Raw genomic sequence first — 18978 nt, forward strand, 5'->3', positions numbered from 1 at the left:
TGAAGTCCAGTTCTTACCAGAGACGATGACTTAGAGGTTTGCAGCACACACTGATAAAACCCTTAGAATCCTGTGAGCATCGTGAGACAGGAAATGTGCTTACTTTTCTACAGGAGAGCCTCAAGGAAACCCCACAGTTAAGCCATGATGTCAAATCAGAGACGGTGATCCAATGAGACGTGAGAGTGTAAAAATGTGAGATGAGAGAGAGGTAAAATGAAAGCGCATTTTTACTCATATTAGTGAAAGAAAATATCAGACATTTAGTGAAAGAAAATATCAGACATTTCATTGCTGACTCTTGCCCCCATCAGAGCCCATAGTCACAGGCCTCGGGGCTGTTCTGCAAGTAGAGATTGAGGAATCCTCGAAGGGTGTTGGCCTCATTGAGGAGGGCTGATACGGCAGGATCTTCTCTCATGGCTGCCATCCAGAGCTTAAGTTTTGGAGTGTGGTCTACACAACTGTGGGGAGGGAAAAGGATGAAGATGTGAGCTAGATTAATTAGGAAAGCCTTGCAAAGCCTCCTGTATCGGTATCACTCTGCAGTTTCCTTTTGTTTTCCTCTAATCTTTTAAAATATTTCTTTAAAATGCACATAATCAGGGGATGTCTGGGTGGCTCAGGTAGTGATCCCAGAGTCCTGGGATGGAGTTCCACATTGGGCTCCCGAAGGGGAGCCTGCACCCTCTACCTATGTCTCTGCCTCTCTCTGTGCCTCTCATGAATAAAGAAAATCTTTGAAAGAAAAATAAATAAAATCTTTTTTAAAAATGCATATAATCAGAATAGTAGATTTGATAGATATTGTAGAGGTCCTTGTTTCATGGAAAAGGAATCTTAGAGTGAAGTGACCTGCTCAGTCAGCATGAGAATTTGTCCAGGTAGACTAATAACTTTTTTTTTTTTTAAGATTTTATTTATTTGTTCATGAGAGACACGGGGGTGGGGGGGGAGAGAGAGAGAGAGAGAGAGGCAGAGACACAGGCAGAGGGAGAAGCAGGCTCCATGCTGGGAGCCTGATGTGGGACTCGATCCCGGGACCCCAGGATCACGCCCTGGGCCAAAGGCAGGCACTAAACCACTAAGCCACCCAGGGATCCCCTAGACTAATAACTTTTTAGAAGGAGAACATGAAAGACACAATGAATGTCATATATTTATTATTCTACAGCCAGACTGTGACTAAAAGTAAACTTGAATACCTCTAAGCTCTAAGAATTGGGAGTAAGCCAAGGTGGCTGCCAAACTTCAAAACATGGAATTTGGAAAATAGTGTGGGAATCCTTCTGGTAAATGGGAGGTAGTATTGGTCATATAATCCTGCATCACATGCTTATAAAAATGTCCATCCTTACGGATTTTTAATTGGAGAGAAGGGAGTAAGTTACTTTTAAAACATTTTACTACATGTCATAGAACTCTCTGCCCACCCCTCCCCTACACACTCCAGGAATGGAGAAGGATGGTGAGTATATGCCCTGGATGGTCTGAGATGCTCCTCCTGTTGCTTGTTCCCATTCATACCAATTATATAAAATATTTTAATTTTTGTTCGGAAAAAAAGGTCAATATATACTCTTCCAGTTATCATTATCTTAAATTATGCATAAAATATTCAAATGTCTTACTCATTTAACTCCAGAGCTTCCAGCCGTTCAAACCAGGGCCAGATGAGGTAATCAATCATAGAAAGAGAATTACCACCAAAGAAAGTTGTCTTCTTATTGGTCAGAACCTGGACATAAACAGCATAAGAGTACTTGTTATTTGTGCACTTAGTAAGATTCATCATTAGAAATGAGTAAGGCAAGTTAAGTACAGCAAGTGAGAGCAGCAGCTTTTACTGACGTATTCAAGCTGCTTTTTGTTTGAACTTTAGAATCTCCTGGTTTGGGATGAAACCAGCAACTGATAAAATGAACTGGAAAATAGAGAAAAAAAAAAAAAAAGCAACAGAGTACAGGATCTTTGTAATACATATACCCAACAAAGGACTGGTATTCAGAATATAGAGAGAACTACTGGCAATAATAAAAACAACAACTCATTAGAAAATTGGGTCAGACTTGAACTTCACAAAAGAGGATATTCAAATGGCCAAAAACCATTTGAAAAGGTATTAAATTACATTAGACATCAGGGAAATGCAAATTAGAGCCAAAATGTAATACCACTACATATCCATCATAATGACTAAAATTAACAAGGCAAAGTCAACAAGGGTGTGGAACCACTGCTGGTAGGAGTATAAACTGGTGCAACTGTGTTTTGACAGTATGAACTAAAGCTGAGTGCGTGCATACTCTAACCCAGTAATTCTACTGTTTGGAAATATGAACATATGTTCACCAAAAGAAAGGTCGAAAAATGTTATTGCAGCACAATTTGTAATAGCCCCAAAGTGGAAATGTTACTGTCCATCAGGAGTAAAATGGAGAAACAAACTGCTATCATATGTTGAAACAGTACACAAAAGATAGGAATGAACTACATACAACATAGATGAATCTCACAAATCTAATACTGTATGAAAGAAGCCAGACCCAAAAGAGTGCATATCATATGATTCCATGTGTAGAAAGTATTAAAACACCCAAAACTAACGTTTCTTGATATGGGTGCTGGTTCCATGACTGTTCATTTTGATAAACTTTAGCTTATTAAGGTGTTAAGCTTTATTTTATAATGGTGTTTTGGCTTGTATGTTTAACACAACAGCTCATAGCAATCTGTCATAACCTCAAATTCCTTTTGATGTTATTACTAATTGCCACAAAGTGATTTGGGGAAAGGGAGTATAAAGGACAGTATAGAAGGAAGAAGACAGGGCAGCTTGGGTGGCTCAGTGGTTTAGCACTGCCTTTAGCCCAGCGCATGATCCTGGAGACCCGGGATCGAGTCCCACGTCAGGCTCCCTGCATGGAGCCTGCTTCTCTCTCTGCCTGTGTCTCTACCACTCTCTCTGTGTCTCTCATGAATAATAAATAAAATCTTTGAAAAAAAAAAAAAGAAGAAGGAAGAAAGAAGACAGAGGATACAATGTTTCATTTACTCTGACAAAACCCAGGAGAAGAGATTACCTCCTCTAGCTTGCTGAATTCCTTCCGTAATTCTTCTTTTAGGCCAGAGCCATCTTCCTTATTTTGTCTTCTCAGAAAGCCTGTTACCAAAGATGGAACCTAGACAGAGAATAATTTTGTAGTTATCGGTGTGATGTAAACTATACCAACTTCCTCACAGAAAAGCATGATGGAACCCTCGAGTCCCAGGTCAGGGTGTTGGAGACACCTTAAAGCTGCACTAATTTCTGTGTTCCCAGAGGTTGGATACTGATCTTAGAAACAGTTTTGGGGAGTGAGGTGCTGTTTGGTCAGGATTTTACTTTAAGATTTTATTTATTTATTTACATGAGAGGGAGAGACAGAGATAGTGACCAATAGCACAAGTGTGAAGGGAAGAGAAAATCAAGTTCTCTGCTGAGCAAGAAGCCCGATGCAGGGCTCGATCCCAGGACCTCAGGATCATGACTTGAGCCGAAGTCAGATGCCCAACTACTGAGCTACCCAGTCAGAAATTCCCCAGTCAGGATTTTATACGTTGCAAATAATAGAACCCACTTTGGTGAGTTTGAGCCAAAAAATGTCTTAATTAGACACTGAGTAACTCATAGAATTATTGAGAGTCTGAAAAGATAGGCTGGGAACTAAGCTGGAACATTCTGAAAGTCATGCTCAGAACTGACCTGATGGGAAGCACCCCATGCTGCCAGGGAGTTGAGCAGTAGGTGCACTAGTTCGTGCCCTGCCAGAGGATGGGTTCTGGGGTAACTAATGCCTTAGCCCTGCCGCTGCTTCTGCTCCAGAATTTCATCTTGCAACCACGACTACGGCTCCCCAAAGCCTGCAGCTCTGCCCCACAGCACTCTCGCCAGCAGAACCGGTGCCCCACACCAAGCCTGTCTCCTCACATTGCTCATTTCTGAATCCAGCTCTACCTCGTCCGTTTCTGACAGAAGAGCCTCGGTCCCAGGCCTTCACCCCAGTTGCAAAGGGCACTGGGGAAGAGAATCTTTCTGCTTTCTACCTCGGGGAGGACGTGAGAAGGATGTTCACCAGGTGTAGCGTCAGACGCGTGGTGGTCGTGCTGGAGGTGTTTATATCTTTTAATACTTCAGTCTTTGATATCATTTCCCAGTTTAAGTCAACAGGTGCTTGTAAAAAATATAGGAGAATGTCTGAAATCCCATCCAGGTCAGTACAGCTTGCCCTCATTGAACTGAAGGTTTGTAGGCAGCACTTCTGTCCACAGTTCCAACTGGGCCTACCTGGTTTTTTATCCCTGCTTTTCCTTAAATGTCTGCTTCATATATTATCAAGTCCCTCAACGATACTCTTAATTTCTGCTTCCTTAAAAATTTTATTTTTTTGGTGGGGGGAGGGGTGCCAACGTAGCTCAGTTGGTTAAGCAACTGCCTTTAGCTCAGGTCATGGTCTCAGGGTCCTGGGATCAAGCCCCGAGTCAGAGCTGAGAAGCAGGCTCCCTGTTTTATAGAAACTGATTTTTATCCAGAAGAACAGAGCAATTACTATACTCCTTTTACAAGTGAGAAGCTGAGGCACAGAAGTAAATAAGTAACTTGCTCAGAGTCACACAGCTAGGGAGTGGCAGAGCTGGTCGGAGACTGAGGCAGGGAGCCAACAGTGATGGGAACGCGGCCTCTGCCGAAAGGAGCTCACAGCCCCGGTGCAACACAGGCAAGAAGGCAGTCACTGACAGGAGTTAGCACATGTCAGACCCTAGGGCTGGGCACCAACCCAGCCCGGACACGCTTCTGGAAGGCAGCAGAACCTGAGCAGACATATGAAAGAGAACTTGGAGATAATCAGGCAAAGTGAGAAGGGGGAAGAACCACCCAGCAAAAGTTTAGGAGGAGGTAGGGAGTCTGGGAAAACAAAACCTTCGGTGTGGCTAGAACACAGGGTCTGAAGAGTGAAGAGGGCTAACTCTGGAGAGGCAAGCAGGTTTGCAGGACATGTCAGAGCAGACGGGAGCACTGCTTTGTTTTCCTTTCCTACATCACTGAATCACAAATGACAACACTGACTTAGCTTGAAAAGCAAAGTTTCTTCAGAGAGGAGCTGAAGTTTCTTATATACACACCTTGGAAAATAACTCAAACACCATCTTTTGGCAAGCTTTCTCATAGGGATCATCCGGCAACAGCTTCTTCCCTGGATATGCTTCATCCAGATACTCACAAGTGATAGGAGATTCATAGATCAATTGACCCTGACTGTTTTCCAGAACTGGCACTAGGCCAAAGGGATTCTTCTTAAAGAACCACTCAGGCTTATTTTTCAGGTTGATGTTGATGATTTCATGCCTGAAAGAGACATGGAAAGCAATGAAGAGAGTGGCACTTTTTTTTGTACTTCTGAGTAAATCCTCACTGGTCCTACCATCCACTCAGCTCATCAGACCCCAAATTTAGGATTCAACTCAGTCTGGATCCCTTTTCCCTTGCTCCCTCTTCCTCAAGTCAAATGGATCATCAAGACTTGTCAGTTAGACCTCCAAATCATATCAACATCTCAGTTTGACCACTGCCTGCCTCCTTGTCCAAAACATTATTTGCCAGCTGGACCTCTACTGTATTCTCCTCCCAGCCTCTCTGCTTCCACTGTGTCCTCCCCACAGTCCATTTTCCACACACAAAAGTAAATTGGATCAGGTCACCCTCCTGTTTGCAACCCATTGATTGATTCTCATTGCAATGAGGATAAAAAAACTAAACCCCTCTGTGGCATGTGCTCTGGCCCCTTCTTTCCTGTCATCCCTGTTTCCTAGGAATTGGCCGCCGGTCATTACAATCTGGCCACACTGGCCTTTTTTATGTCCCTTGAATTTGCCAAACATGTTCTCACCTTAGAGCATTTACATTGTGTTCCTCTGCTATCTCGGCCTGTCTTCAGGCCCTCCCTGACTACTGTCTCTGAAGCTGCTGAGAGCCTCTACTACATGATCATTTTGTTTCACTTTCTTCGTTGAACCGATGACATATACCTGAAATTACTTTGCCCATTTATTTACATGCTTATGTCACCTCTCGATAATGCAAGCTCCATGAAAGCAGGGATTTTATGTACCTTGTGTGGGACCCAGGAAAATTTTTTTTTTTTGGACCCAGGAAATTTAACAAAAATCCCCTACCCCTTGACAAGCAGAGCAGGATTAACTCCCATTTTGTGCTGCACCTGCCACCTCCTGTATCACCCCCACATGACCTGCTTATTGCTGAAGGCGCTGCCCCACCCTAGTCCAGCCGCTGGGCACACCCTAATCGGAAATCGGCTCATAACCATGTAACTCTGCCTTGTGCCCACCAAAACTGAGTGCCAATTCTGACCAAAGTAATAGGCCAGCTCAAATGGATACTATAGGGTAAAATGTAATTCAATCGGCCACCTGTGTGTGGACTGCAACTTTCTGCGTACGTTACAATCTCATTGGCCACTGGCCCCTGTAAAGCTGCTACGCCTCTTAGTCTCGGGGTCCAAGTCCCTGCTCCACTGTGTCAGGTACACTTGGACCCAAGCTCGAGCTTGTAAATAAACCCTCGTGTGTTTGCATCGGTGTCGGCTCCTTGGTGGTTTCGCGGATTCGCAATCTTGGACACAACACCTTGTTCATATTAATAAACATGTACAGGAATAAAATTTCAAATACATTTAAATCCTATGAAAACAAAAATGGTTTCAGATAGGGTTGAGTAAATATTTGTTGAATGAATGAATAAGTGGAAATGCTTCAAGATTGTCGGATAGGGTTGAGCAAATATTTGTTGAATGAATGAATGAATAAGTGGAAATGCTTCAAGATTGTCAATAACATACCCCATTTTGGACTAAGCAGTATTCTAATCGTAAATTATATAAGGTAACTAGCCAAATTGTATTCACTAATTACTATATGAGAATCAATATGATAAAATTCAATTCCTTTTGCTAAACTGAAAAGAAGGTTATTAAGGAATCCAAAAAATCCACCCACAATATAAAGTTTCAGATTAAATGTCCATGCACTGATATTTTTTAAAATGTTACATGGGTAGGGATGCCTGGGTGGCTCAGTGGTTGAGCATCTGCCTTTGGCTCAGGTCATGGTCCGGGAGTCCTGGGATCGAGTCCCACATCAGGCTCCCCTCAAGGAGCCTGCTTCTCCCTCTGCCTATATCTCTGCCTCTGTGTGTCTCTCATGAATAAATAAATAAAATCTTTAAATGTCACATGGGTAAATCACACTAAGCAAACCAAAAGGGAAGAAACCAGATGAAATCCAAGCTGTATTCAGATTGTAACTAGATCTAACTTGTTTCCTGCCTGAGAGATTATAGAGGAAATGAGAGAAAGGAAAGTTTCATATAATTGTTAAAGCCAGGTCCGTGTAATTGTCCAAGCTGGGTAACTGTTCAATAGAACAAGTTAGTTACTAAAAAATAATATACTCCAACACCTTTTGTTTCCTATTTCCCCATCCACCTCAGTCGTTAGAACAGTGTTTAGTTTGAGGATTTAAATATGTAATCCCCCATGGAAACAAGAAGGGCTGGATTGAACACTAGTATACATTTGTGTATATAGAGGTTCATGTGCTGACAGATTATGAGTCATCAAAAGAAATCCAAGGCCAATCCCTGCCAAGGAATTAACATTTCTGAAATCTTATACCATGAAAACAAAAGGTAGAGCCTGGCTTTTGTGATAAAGAAAGTTCTTAGAACACACATGCATTTGGTAACCTGACATTATGAGCCCACAAGTCAACACACCTGCCGTAACAAGTTGGAATATGCACTTTAGAGAAAACCACGCTTTGTTAGGTGATACCATGTAGCAAAAATCTAGCACCTCTCTAACAAAAGTCTTCTGGGCATCAAACTAAAGACTGGTCCATGAATGTAGAAGACCTCTGTTGTTTGCACTACCTGCCAACTGTTTTCTCCACCCCCATACACACACTATAAATCAGTTCAATTTTTCCTTTAGAAAACTATCCCAGTAAATAAGGTAGGGTTGTTTTCAACCTAGAGTTCCAGAGGGGCACATGAATCAGGACTTTATGTTTCCCAATCCAGCTGTTCTTTGCTCCTGTACTTTTCAATTACATGAGCACAAGATATATCTTTTTTCAATCCTATTTGAATAAGATTACTCTTAATTTCTTATTACAAGAAATTCTAATATGGAAAATATTGTAGTATTTGGATAAAACATAACATTCTGGATAAATGTTACTAAATGTTGAATATTTTGCTATGTGTTCAGGATCAATTTCATCCGAATAAGATGCAAATCTTAGTGAAGTGATGGCTAATCTGAAAATATATTTTTTTCTTTGGAACGTATCTTACATTCTTTTGGGGAAAATTATTGTCTGCCTAATTCTTTCCCTAGAAGACTAAAATTAGTTTATAAACCCTAAGCACATGGATAGAAAATTTCTTAAGAATGAGGACTATGTTTTAAACTTCTTTACCACAGGTACCTAATGTCTGCTCAACAGATTCCAAAGATCATTGGAAGGAAAGCAACTCCAATGGATATTGGTGTCAGGAGCCATGTGACTGTTGTATATTCCCCATGGATAACCAATACTCAAAAACCATTTGGTTTTGGGAAGCCCGGGTGGTTCAGCGGTTTAGCGCTGCCTTCAGCCCAGGGCTGATCCTGGAGTCCCGGGATCAAGTCCCATGTTGGGCTCCCTGCATGGAGCCTGCTTCTCCCTCTGCCTGTGCCTGTGCCTCTCTCTCTCTCTCTCTCTCTTTGCCTCTCATGAATAAATATTTTTTAAAAAAAATCTTAAAAAAAAAAAAAAAACAAAGGATGTGATCCGATCCAGTCCCATGTCAGGCTCCCTGTGAGCAGCCTGCTTCTCCTTCTGTGTCTCTGCCTCTCTCTGTCTCTCATGAATAAATAAATCAATCTTTTTAAAAACTTTAATTGCAAAGAGGCTTCACAAAAGATTGAATTTTTAAGCATATACACTTTGACTCAACAACCCAAGCTACAGAAATATGTACAGTATAGTGACTCAGCACCAGGTCAAGGCTTGGACTCTGCACTGGGGTAAACTGCCAGCTATTAGGGAAGGGACTATATAATCAGAATAGCAGCAAACAGTATCATGTAAGATGGGCATGCATGTACAAGTGTAGTGAAAGCAAAAGGTCAGTGAACCAGGAATCAGTGATCTACCAGAGCTAAAAGAGCGGCCGCTGGTCATTACCTGTCAAGGGATCTCGGCCTACCACCAACTTCATGAGAACCTCAGCTTTTCAGATCCACAAAATGGTTAGGTTGATGGAAATGGGGTATCCCAGACTGGTGTAATCTGTGGCAGTCCTCCCACCCCTCACCTGGGAAGTGGGTTCATAATTTGCTTTGTCCTCCAAAAGTCCGAGAATAGTTTATTTTGCAGGAAGGGAAGACCCCGGGGCCCTGAGATTGCCCACCCGGCCGCCCCCTACCCCAGCAGCTGCTGCCAGGCCGCTGGGGGAACAGCTCCCACCCGAGCCCTTACCTGATCCCCTTGGCCTTCAGGACCAAGAGTGTCCTCTGGGCGAACGGGCAAAACCTCATGCTGTAGACGCGGATGAGGCCCTCGGGGACCGGCCCCGGGGGCGCGCTTCCTGCGGGGCAGACGCGGAGGCCGTGAGCTCCCGAGAGCGAGAGCGGCGGCCACCCCACCCCCCGCCGCCCAGGGCCGCCCGGAGGTCCCGCGCGCTGCGGCCCGGCCCCCCCCCCCCCGCCCCGTGGGGGACCCCAGGCGGCTCCGGAGCAGCCACTCCAGGCCACGCGCCTCACCCTTCGCCAGGCTCCTGGCTGACCCTGCGGACATCGCGGCGCGGCGCGGACGGAGCTCGGAGCTCGGGCCTCCGCTTGGCAGGCGAGTCAGGAAGTGGCCGCCCCTCCCTCGGAGCTTCCTCCTCCCCCTCCTCTCCGGAGCGCAGGCCTAGGCCCGCCGCTAGCTGGGGGCCGTGCGGTCCCGCCCCGCGGGCGCCCCGGCTCCCTTTCCCGCTCTCCGCGGGGAGGGATGCGCCGCCCCCGTGGCCTAGGTGGGCCGCAGGAAACCGCAGCCGGGAGCCCACCTGACGCGCCCTCCTTGTGCCCAGGAGCACTGTGCTGGCCGCCAGGCGCCCCCGGCCAGAGGCGCAGAAGCGGCTCGACACCCTCAGAGCCACCCCCCGCAGAAGCAGAGTGGTCCCCAGTCCTGCCTCCACGCAGGTGCATGCCTCCCCCTGACCCTGACCGCCCCCACCCCGCCCCCGGCTGCTCGCAGGAGGCACGGGTCTGGTTGAAGTTCCCCCTCAGCCCCAGAACTCTCCTGATTTTCCTGATTTCAGGGCTCGTGGCCCCGGGCCCAGAGTTCGCTCACAGTTCAGAATTTACTCTGCAAAGATACCTGGCCATGGCCCGGTGCCAGGTCGCCCAGCCATCTGTACAGCCTTTTCCTTTCCTTGTCACTATTAGCTTAATATGACTACTAGGACGGCCACTGTTGCGACTGTCACCTGTAGGACACATCTTTTTTATTATTTTTTTAAGATTTTGTTTATTTATTCATGAGTGACACAGAGAGACATGCAGAGACACAGGCAGAGGGAGCCCAATGCAGGACTCGACCCCAGGACCCCAGGATCACGAACTGAGCCAAAGGCAGAGGCTCGACCGCTGAGCCACCCAGGCACCCCTTAAAATCTTTTTAATTTTAATCCAAAGGAAATAGCACATATGTGGATATTACTAACAAAATGATGGTGCTGCTTTCAGAAATCTATTAAAACTTTGGATTTTGAAGCCAAGTAGGGGGACACGGGCTCAAAGTCCCACAGGTGGGCTGAGTAGATTTAGACTTGTAGATCTGGGAAAAATATCTGGCTGGAGCCACTGCTAAAACAACCCCTTAACTTAAAGGGTAGAGAAGAAGAGGTCCAGAGTACATGGTAGGGACACAGGAAAAGAGTAGTCAGTGTTTTGCTCCTCTGCCTAGATTTGAAAGCTGGTAACTCCTGTGCCATTTATTTGCTCCGTGTTGGTGTCTGTTTTTATTTTGATTTGTTCTGTTATGAGAGAGGCAGAGAGTGAGGTGATAAGCACACCAATCTTGCAGCCTTCCTGCTTGGGTATGATCCTGACTCCACCCCTGTATTACTTTGCAAGGCTTAGGTTAACAAAGTACCACAAACTCAGTGGCTTAAGCAACAGACATTTATTTTTGCAGTTCTGGAGGCCAGAAGTCTGAGATCAAAGTGTCAGCAGTGTTGTTGCTTCCTTTTGAAGACCGTGAGGGAGAAACTGTTTCATGCCTCTCCCTTCGCTTCTGGTGGCTTCCCTGGCAATCTTTGGCATCCTTGGCTTATGGAAGCATCACCCCATTTCTGCTTCACCTTCACATGGCATCCTCCCTGTGTGCGTGTCTATGCCCAAATTGCCCCTCTTTAGAAGGATACTAGTCATATTGGATCAGAGGCCCACCCTGCTCTAGTATGACCTCATCTTATTTTAACTGATTACGGCTGTAATGAACCTATTTCCAAATAAAGTCACATTCTGAGGTACTGGTGGTTGGGGTTTCAGCATATGGATTTATGAATTAATAATTCAACATATGAATTTATTATGAAACCATATGAATTAGAATAACCCCTTATTAACTGTGTGAATGTGGGCAAATTCCCTTTGTGTGTGTGTTTTTTTTTTTTATTGTATTTATTTGAGACAGAGAGAGAGAGAGAGAGAGAACATGAGTAGGGGGAAAGGAAGAACAAGAAGCAGACTCCTTGCTGAGCAGGGAGCCCGGCAGGAGGCTTGATCCCAGGACACTGGGATCATGACCTGAGCCAAAGGCAGATGCTTAACTGACTGAGCCACCCAGGTGCCCCTTCCTTTGTGATTTAATTCCCTCATCTGTAAATGCAGTGCTAAAAACTTTTTGCCTCCTTTATAGAATTTGAAGAAGCATTAAATTAATAAATATATAGAAAGCACTTAGAACAGTTCTTGGCACAAAAGAAATGTTAAATAGATGCTTATTGTTACAGATAATAAATGAAAAAAATTAAAGCCCATTTTTTTGCTAAACCATGTGTCCTATTTAACTCTTTTTTAGAACACTAACTTTTGATGTCTTTTAGCACATTTATGATGTCATGCAAATTAACTCTAAATTTAAATCTCTGATTGGCCAACCTAATAATTGCAGGTCAGGACATTATTTGAACACTTTTTTCTTTAATGGCTTGTCCCCTAATTAGCCTGAACAGAGTAACATTTTGCTGTAATGATTTGAAAAATCCAATTAAAATGTTAATTGCTCAAAGGAAGAAATTGAAAAGAAACTATATTGTCCCAGGAAACTACTGTCCTGAAGTACTGCTGTGATTTATAGTGGATCATCTCCAAGCCTTTTGTGTTTGTGTACATAATGTAACCATCTAGATTCACACAGCTGTTAGTCACAGGTGAAAGGGCACAGTATTTCACTTTTTACAGCTGTAATTGTCAATAATTAACTTGAGGGGGCTAACTTGAATTACTTCTACTGGTTGAAAATCAAGACTTGGAGGTCCTGGTGATAAGAAACAATTTTCTTTTTTTTTAAGATTTTATTTATTCATAGAGATGCAGAGAAAGAGGCAGAGGGAGAAGCAGGCTCCATACAGAGAGCCTGACGTGGGACTCGATCCAGGGTACCCAGGATCACGCCCTGGGCTGCAGGCGGCGCTAAACGGCTGCGCCACCACGGCTGCCCAAGAAACAGTTTTCAACCTTACAAGTACCACCTGTCTTTTCTGACCATATACAACCACCTGATACAAAATTCTTTTAGGACTTTTCAGGAATGTAACTTGGTGTTTTTTGCTTGAGTTTTCTTTTTGTTTTGTTTCAAGTTTTTATTTAAATTATAGGTAGTTAACATATAATGTAATATTGGTTTCCGGAGTGGAATTAAGTGATTCATCACTTACATATAATACCCAGTGTTCATCACAGCAAGTGCACTCTGTAATACCCATCCCTCATTTAGTCCATCCCCCATCCACCTCCCTCTGTCAACCCTCAGTTTGTTCACTATAGTTAAGAATCTCTTATGGTTTGCTTCCCTCTTTTGTCTTTTCCCCTCTCCCCTATGTTCAACTGTTTTGTTTATTAAATTCCACATATGAGTGAAATCATATGGTATTTGTCATTCTCTGACTTATTTCACTTAGCATCATACACTCTAGCTCCATTCACATTGCAAATGGCAAGATTTTATTCTTTTTGATGGCTGAGTAATATTCCATTGTATATACATATACCACATCTTCTTTATTCATTCATCAGTTGATGGACATTTGGGCTCTTTCTATAATTTGTCAATTGTTCATAATGCTGATATAAACATCAGAAATGTAATTTGAATAATTTTATACTTTTTAGTATGTGATCAATTAAAATTAATAAGCTATTTTTACAGAGTGAGTTAGGAATATTAAAAGTTACATGAAATGCTTCACTTGTTATTGTTTTAACTAACCATATTTAAAATTTCTTTGAAAATTAGGAGCCCTTGCCTTCTTAAAGAATTAACATTCTATGACAGTCCATAGCTGCCTTCATCAAAAAGATTCCATAGACGAATACAGGCTGAATGACTGAAAAATTTAGTAGGGCCCAGAATGAGGTCAAGTAGGAAAAAAAAATCATTATAATCCTCATAAATAAGATGCCATACAGGAATAAACAGTCCATAAAGAAAGGAGCTTGAAAAGCAAACAAAACAAAACAAAACAAAAAAGAAAAAGGAAAACAGGGTGGTAAAAGTTCATGGAGAGTACAATGGGTAAATAATCTGTGGTATATTTATATAATGACAAACTATCCAGCAATGAAAACTAATACACTATAGCTGCAGCTATTAACATAAATGTATCTCAAAAACACACAATTGAATCATAAAAGTGAGTCACAAAATGGTATATATATGACTATGTATATTAACTTTGAAAACATGCAAAATGAGAGGTGCCTGGATGGCTCAGTCAGTTAAGTGTCCAACTCTTGATCTCAGCTCAAGTGTTGATCTCAAGGTTGTGAGTTCAAGCCCTGCATTGGAAAAAAAACAAACAAACTAGAAAAACAGAAAAAAAAACCATGCAAAATGAAACCATGTCAGTTATGGCCCATGTATATGGGGTAGAATTGAAAAACAAGGAGCAATAAACAGAATTTAGGAGAGTGAATACCTCCAGGGCAAGGAAGAAATGGCATGGTGGGACCCTTCCAGAGTATTGGTTATGTTCCATTTCTTATGCTGGAAGGTGGCTTCTGGACAATGGAATTGAGGTAGGGAAGGATAAGATGAGAAGAAATGAAATAGACTGTCTTCATTTGAAAACTTTTCTATATAGTCTGAGTTATTACAATATGCTATATCTCAAAAAATTTTAGTTTAAAAAAAATTTTAGTTTAAGAAATTGATTTTGAAAAAAACATAAAAAACAAAAACACAATGTAACTAGTATTAAAAGGGATTGTAGAGAAGAAAAATTCGCCACTCCAAAATGTGTTTCTTTGGCATGTGGATTTTAGGCTGATTATTTTAAAGAAACAGAAGCCTCAAGAAGAACCTTTGACTTTCCCCCTAACTACCTAAAAGAATTTAGATCAAGGACCTGTCCGAGGAAGGAGCTATCACCATAAATGACAATAGAATATAAACTAGGTGTAGTAGACAGGAGGAAACTTGGAAAAATCTGTTTGTTAAGATTCCCCCCTATGTCACACTCTTTCTATATGGCCCGGCAAACATTTGTTTACCAAGCACTTGCTCTTTTTCACCTTTCTGTAAATTGTCCTCCTCTTTGAAGCCCCAGATTCCTATACCCTTCTCCTCAAGTTTAGGATGACATATATGTGGAGGCCGAGAAAAATTAAGGCCATTCCACCTCAAGTTTAGCATTAGCACAAGTACAGTTATCTTAAGCCCCTGGGAATAAGAGCTGAACTTTACAGGAAAAACTGCAGAATGTCCTAGGCAGGGACTCTCATATAGGAAAGACAATAAAGCTAAGAATGTCCTAGGTAGGGAATCCCATATCGGAAAGACAATAAAGCTCAGAATGCCCTCGGCAGAGAATCCCATATCAGATCTTAAGAAACTCCCCCACCCTTTCCCCCATATTGGAATGGAAAAAATTCCTCCACACCTTCTGAAAATCCCCTAGGCCAGCCCATAAAAAACCCAGCTGTAACCCACTTCAGGGTCCAAATCCCTGCTCCGCTGTGTGGAGTATACTTGGATCTAAGCTCGAGCTTGTAAATAAACCCTAGTGTGCTTGCATCGGTGTCGGCTCCTTGGTGGTTTCTCGGAATCGCGATCTTGGGCACAACAATATATACTTCATTTTGCCTATCTTTGGAATCTCTCATGTTTATGTGGATTCCCAAACATATGCAATGAAATTTGATTTTCTCCTATTAATCCTTCCCATGTCAACTTAATTCTTAGACCAGTGAAAAGAATCTGGAAGGGTAGAGAAAAATTTTCCTCCCCAACAGCATGATGTAGGTCTATATATACTGATGCAGGAATGTGTTCAAGATATACTATTAAATGAAAATATTGTTAAACAGGATGTAGAGATCATTTCAATCTGGTGAATGCACACTGCCTGCTAGGTGTCTGCTAAGTGTTCTACATGAAAAAATTCTAATTCTCACAATCCGAAGAATTACATAAAATTAAATTAAATTAATATTTAATATTACCATCTCATGGATGAGGAAACTCAGAGACAGAAATTAAATGACTTTCCAAAAGCAACATATTTCTGAATGGTGGAGCTGGTTTTTCAATTATGAACTGAGATCAGAGTCTGATCTCTTAACTACTACCGTATTTCATCAATATATATTTTATCCTATATTACTCTTGTGGAAGTATAAAAAACAAAAACAAAAAGTAAGTGATTGAATTAAGTTTTTTTTTTACAACCTGTTCACTTTTACAATCCAGCTCTTTTGAATAATTTCTCAAGTCAGAGTCATAGGTGTTCATTTACACCTACCTCACTTGCCAACCCTCTCCCCCTGCATTGTCCTCTGTGCCAACAGGAGCATTTCATTTGATAATGGAACAAGGATGCTCTCTTATTGTCTCTGGGATTTTCTTTCAAGCCATTGACAATCCATCTTGCAAGTTCAAGCACAAACAATAACATTCATGTCAGGACTAGACCCACCCTATAGTGATTTTAAGATATAGCCCAATTTTCAAAAGTGTATTTCAGAAAGTTTCAGCTCTTCCAGCTATCACATATCCAGTAATAAGTAAGAATAAGAACATGAACTTTTAACCTGGAGGCTCTTTTCTCTAAATCACATAGCCTCTACAGTATAATCTGAACTCAAATGTGTATTTTCACCACTTCATCCTCACTTTCTTATTGTAGACTCAAGATTTGTCATAGAATACAATGAAGCATCTGATCCTAAATTTGTCACGCCAGGTTTCTACCTGTAAAAACATATGGCTGCAGAACATGTATTTTTTGCAAAGCACTGTTGCCTTGCTTCCAGTTTAAGGGAACACAAGTATGAAAGACCCTATGGGCAAAGGAAATGGAAGGGAAGTCAGATAAAAGTATATAAAACAGCATGTATTATTGGATTTTAGTGCTTTTAGCTTTTACTTTTGTAAGAAGTTTCAGTGAAGAATTTAATGCAGATGAACCTTGAAGCTTCTTTTTTTTTAGTTTTTATTTATTTATGATAGTCACGGGGGGCGGGGGAGGCAGAGAGAGAAGCAAGCTCCATGCACTGGGAGCCCGACATGGGACTTGATCCCGGGTCTCCAGGATTGCACCCTGGGCCAAAGGCAGGCGCCAAACCGCTGCACCAACCAGGGATCCCCAATCTTGAAGCTTCTTAAGAGGACATTCAAACTCAAATTTTGAATATGTAATGATAGTAAACCACAGTCTTCAAAAACTTGATACTTAATGCTCTCCTAAAGCGCTATTTTAAGTGATATTTATGGTACAATGCAAATTGAGTTGTTTTGGTCTATTAATGGTCCTTGGGTTTCTTTAAATAAAGTCCATATTAGAATTCATAGATACCAGTATTCTGTGAAATTGCAGGGGATCCAAGACCCCGGGCAACTTCAGAAGCCTCGCCCGGCCCATCTCAATGCACTCTACTACCAGGTACCTTCAGCAGGAGTTAACTTCTGACTTTTTGTTACACTGTAATTTTTTTAAATCATATTTCTTATAAATTTCACTGTTTTCCTCTTTCATTATCTCCTACAAAGTTTTTCTCCCACGTTATTTTATCTTTCACTAAATAGTTTGTCAAACATATGTGACAGTACCATCCACAGTTGCCACATGGAGTGCCCATACCAGGGACCCCATGCTTTAAAGGGCCCACACTTCTGTGGTGTAGGATATAGTGCTCAACATTCCCCAAGGACCTGGTGACCCTAATGATCTACCGCAGTAACTAACCCTCTTCTTGCCCCGGATTCCCCCGCTGTGGCTGGTTTCCTCAAAACCAGACTACTTACTGTGTTTGACCACTTCAAGGTTTGTATAATGAACTTCTTCTACTGACATCAGAGGTGGAAACTACTTAGGGAGTGTAGGGAAATACTGATTAGCAGAAATGCTTGGATAAGAGAAAAGACAAATTAATATATTTGTCTAGAGAAAAATTTTCCTCCCCAACAGCATGGTGTATTAATGTATTAATTTGTCTAGCCCTTTGTTTCTGAGAGTATGAATGCATCACTGCTCTCATAGTACACTTCCCCAGTAGAATCAAGAATCAAGTAACTATTTTCTTACTTCTCTTTGGGCTCCAATTTGTGGTTCCAGGAGTTCTCGTGAATTAGTGTGGCATTGGCAATTTTAACACGAGACTGACGAGTGTTTTACAATATGATACAAATCTTATTATGTCTACATTTATTTATGTATGTAGGTCAAGATGAAACATGTTGGAGCCTGACACCAATCTTTCCTTTGACTAGGTGGATATTGAAGATTAGAATTACAATTTTTGATATAAAATATTATTATTATTATTATTATTTTAAGACTTTATTTATTTATTCATGAGAGGCACAGAGAGAGAGAGAGAGAGAGAGAGAGAGAGGCAGAAAGAGAAGCAGGCTTCATGCAGGGAACCCTATGTGGGACTCGATCCTGGGTCTCCAGGATCACACCCTGGGCTGGGAGGTGGTGCTAAACTGCTAAGCCACCCGGGTTGCCCCTAATTTTTGATATAAAATATTATGAAAGATTTAATTAAAATAAAAAAGGAAACAATTTTGGCTTTATTTAAAAATTATTATTTGAATTTTTAATTTTCATTTTTGTAATTTATATTTTGACTTTTAAATTTAAATAAATCATTTAAAATACTTGGATAAATGGCTTAAAGGTATATATTTATATTCTTGCCTTGGAATTCAGGGTGGGCCTGATGTGATAATCTCCCCTCTCCCCTTAATATAACTAAATTTCTCAGTCATCTCCTTTAAAGCATTCCCTAACACTGTAGATCCAGTGTATTATTTACTTGGATATTGTTTGCAAATCCTTTCCATGTTTCAACCAAGTGTAGTTATTTCAGTATCATGATCAAGGAAGCAACTGGGACAAGAAATGTGATCATAAAAGTCTGTTCTACATACACTATAAAATATTTGAAATGTGAAAGTTAAGCCTGAAAATGTTAGATTAAATGCAGGAAATAACATTCAGCCATTTTTACTAATTAGCCCAGAATTTCCATAAAAATGTAACCTGGTCCCATATTTTGTATTCTAAAACTTGTGGGAATTATGAAGGATTCCCCATTTTTCCTCTTCCAGAAAAAAAGTGGTCGATTCAAATTAAATGCTCAGTTTGTTCTAAAATTTCAA

At 41.6% G+C, this 18978-nt stretch overlaps 1 protein-coding gene across 1 annotated transcript; it reads right to left on the minus strand.

Annotated features, from left to right (window-relative positions):
- Positions 1-212: 212 nt before the first annotated feature.
- On the minus strand, positions 213-10026 carry GSTO1 (glutathione S-transferase omega 1). Its single transcript, XM_077877740.1, has 6 exons — positions 9867-10026; positions 9583-9691; positions 5164-5386; positions 3084-3182; positions 1632-1738; positions 213-464 (listed from the first exon to the last, which is right to left on the minus strand). Exons 1-6 carry the CDS (start codon positions 9898-9900, stop codon positions 311-313), a joined length of 726 nt encoding a protein of 241 aa, XP_077733866.1. The 5' UTR covers positions 9901-10026; the 3' UTR covers positions 213-310.
- Positions 10027-18978: the final 8952 nt, after the last annotated feature.

The sequence above is a fragment of the Canis aureus genome, chromosome 29 (genome assembly GCF_053574225.1).
Source record: "Canis aureus isolate CA01 chromosome 29, VMU_Caureus_v.1.0, whole genome shotgun sequence".
Lineage (NCBI taxonomy): Eukaryota > Metazoa > Chordata > Mammalia > Carnivora > Canidae > Canis > Canis aureus.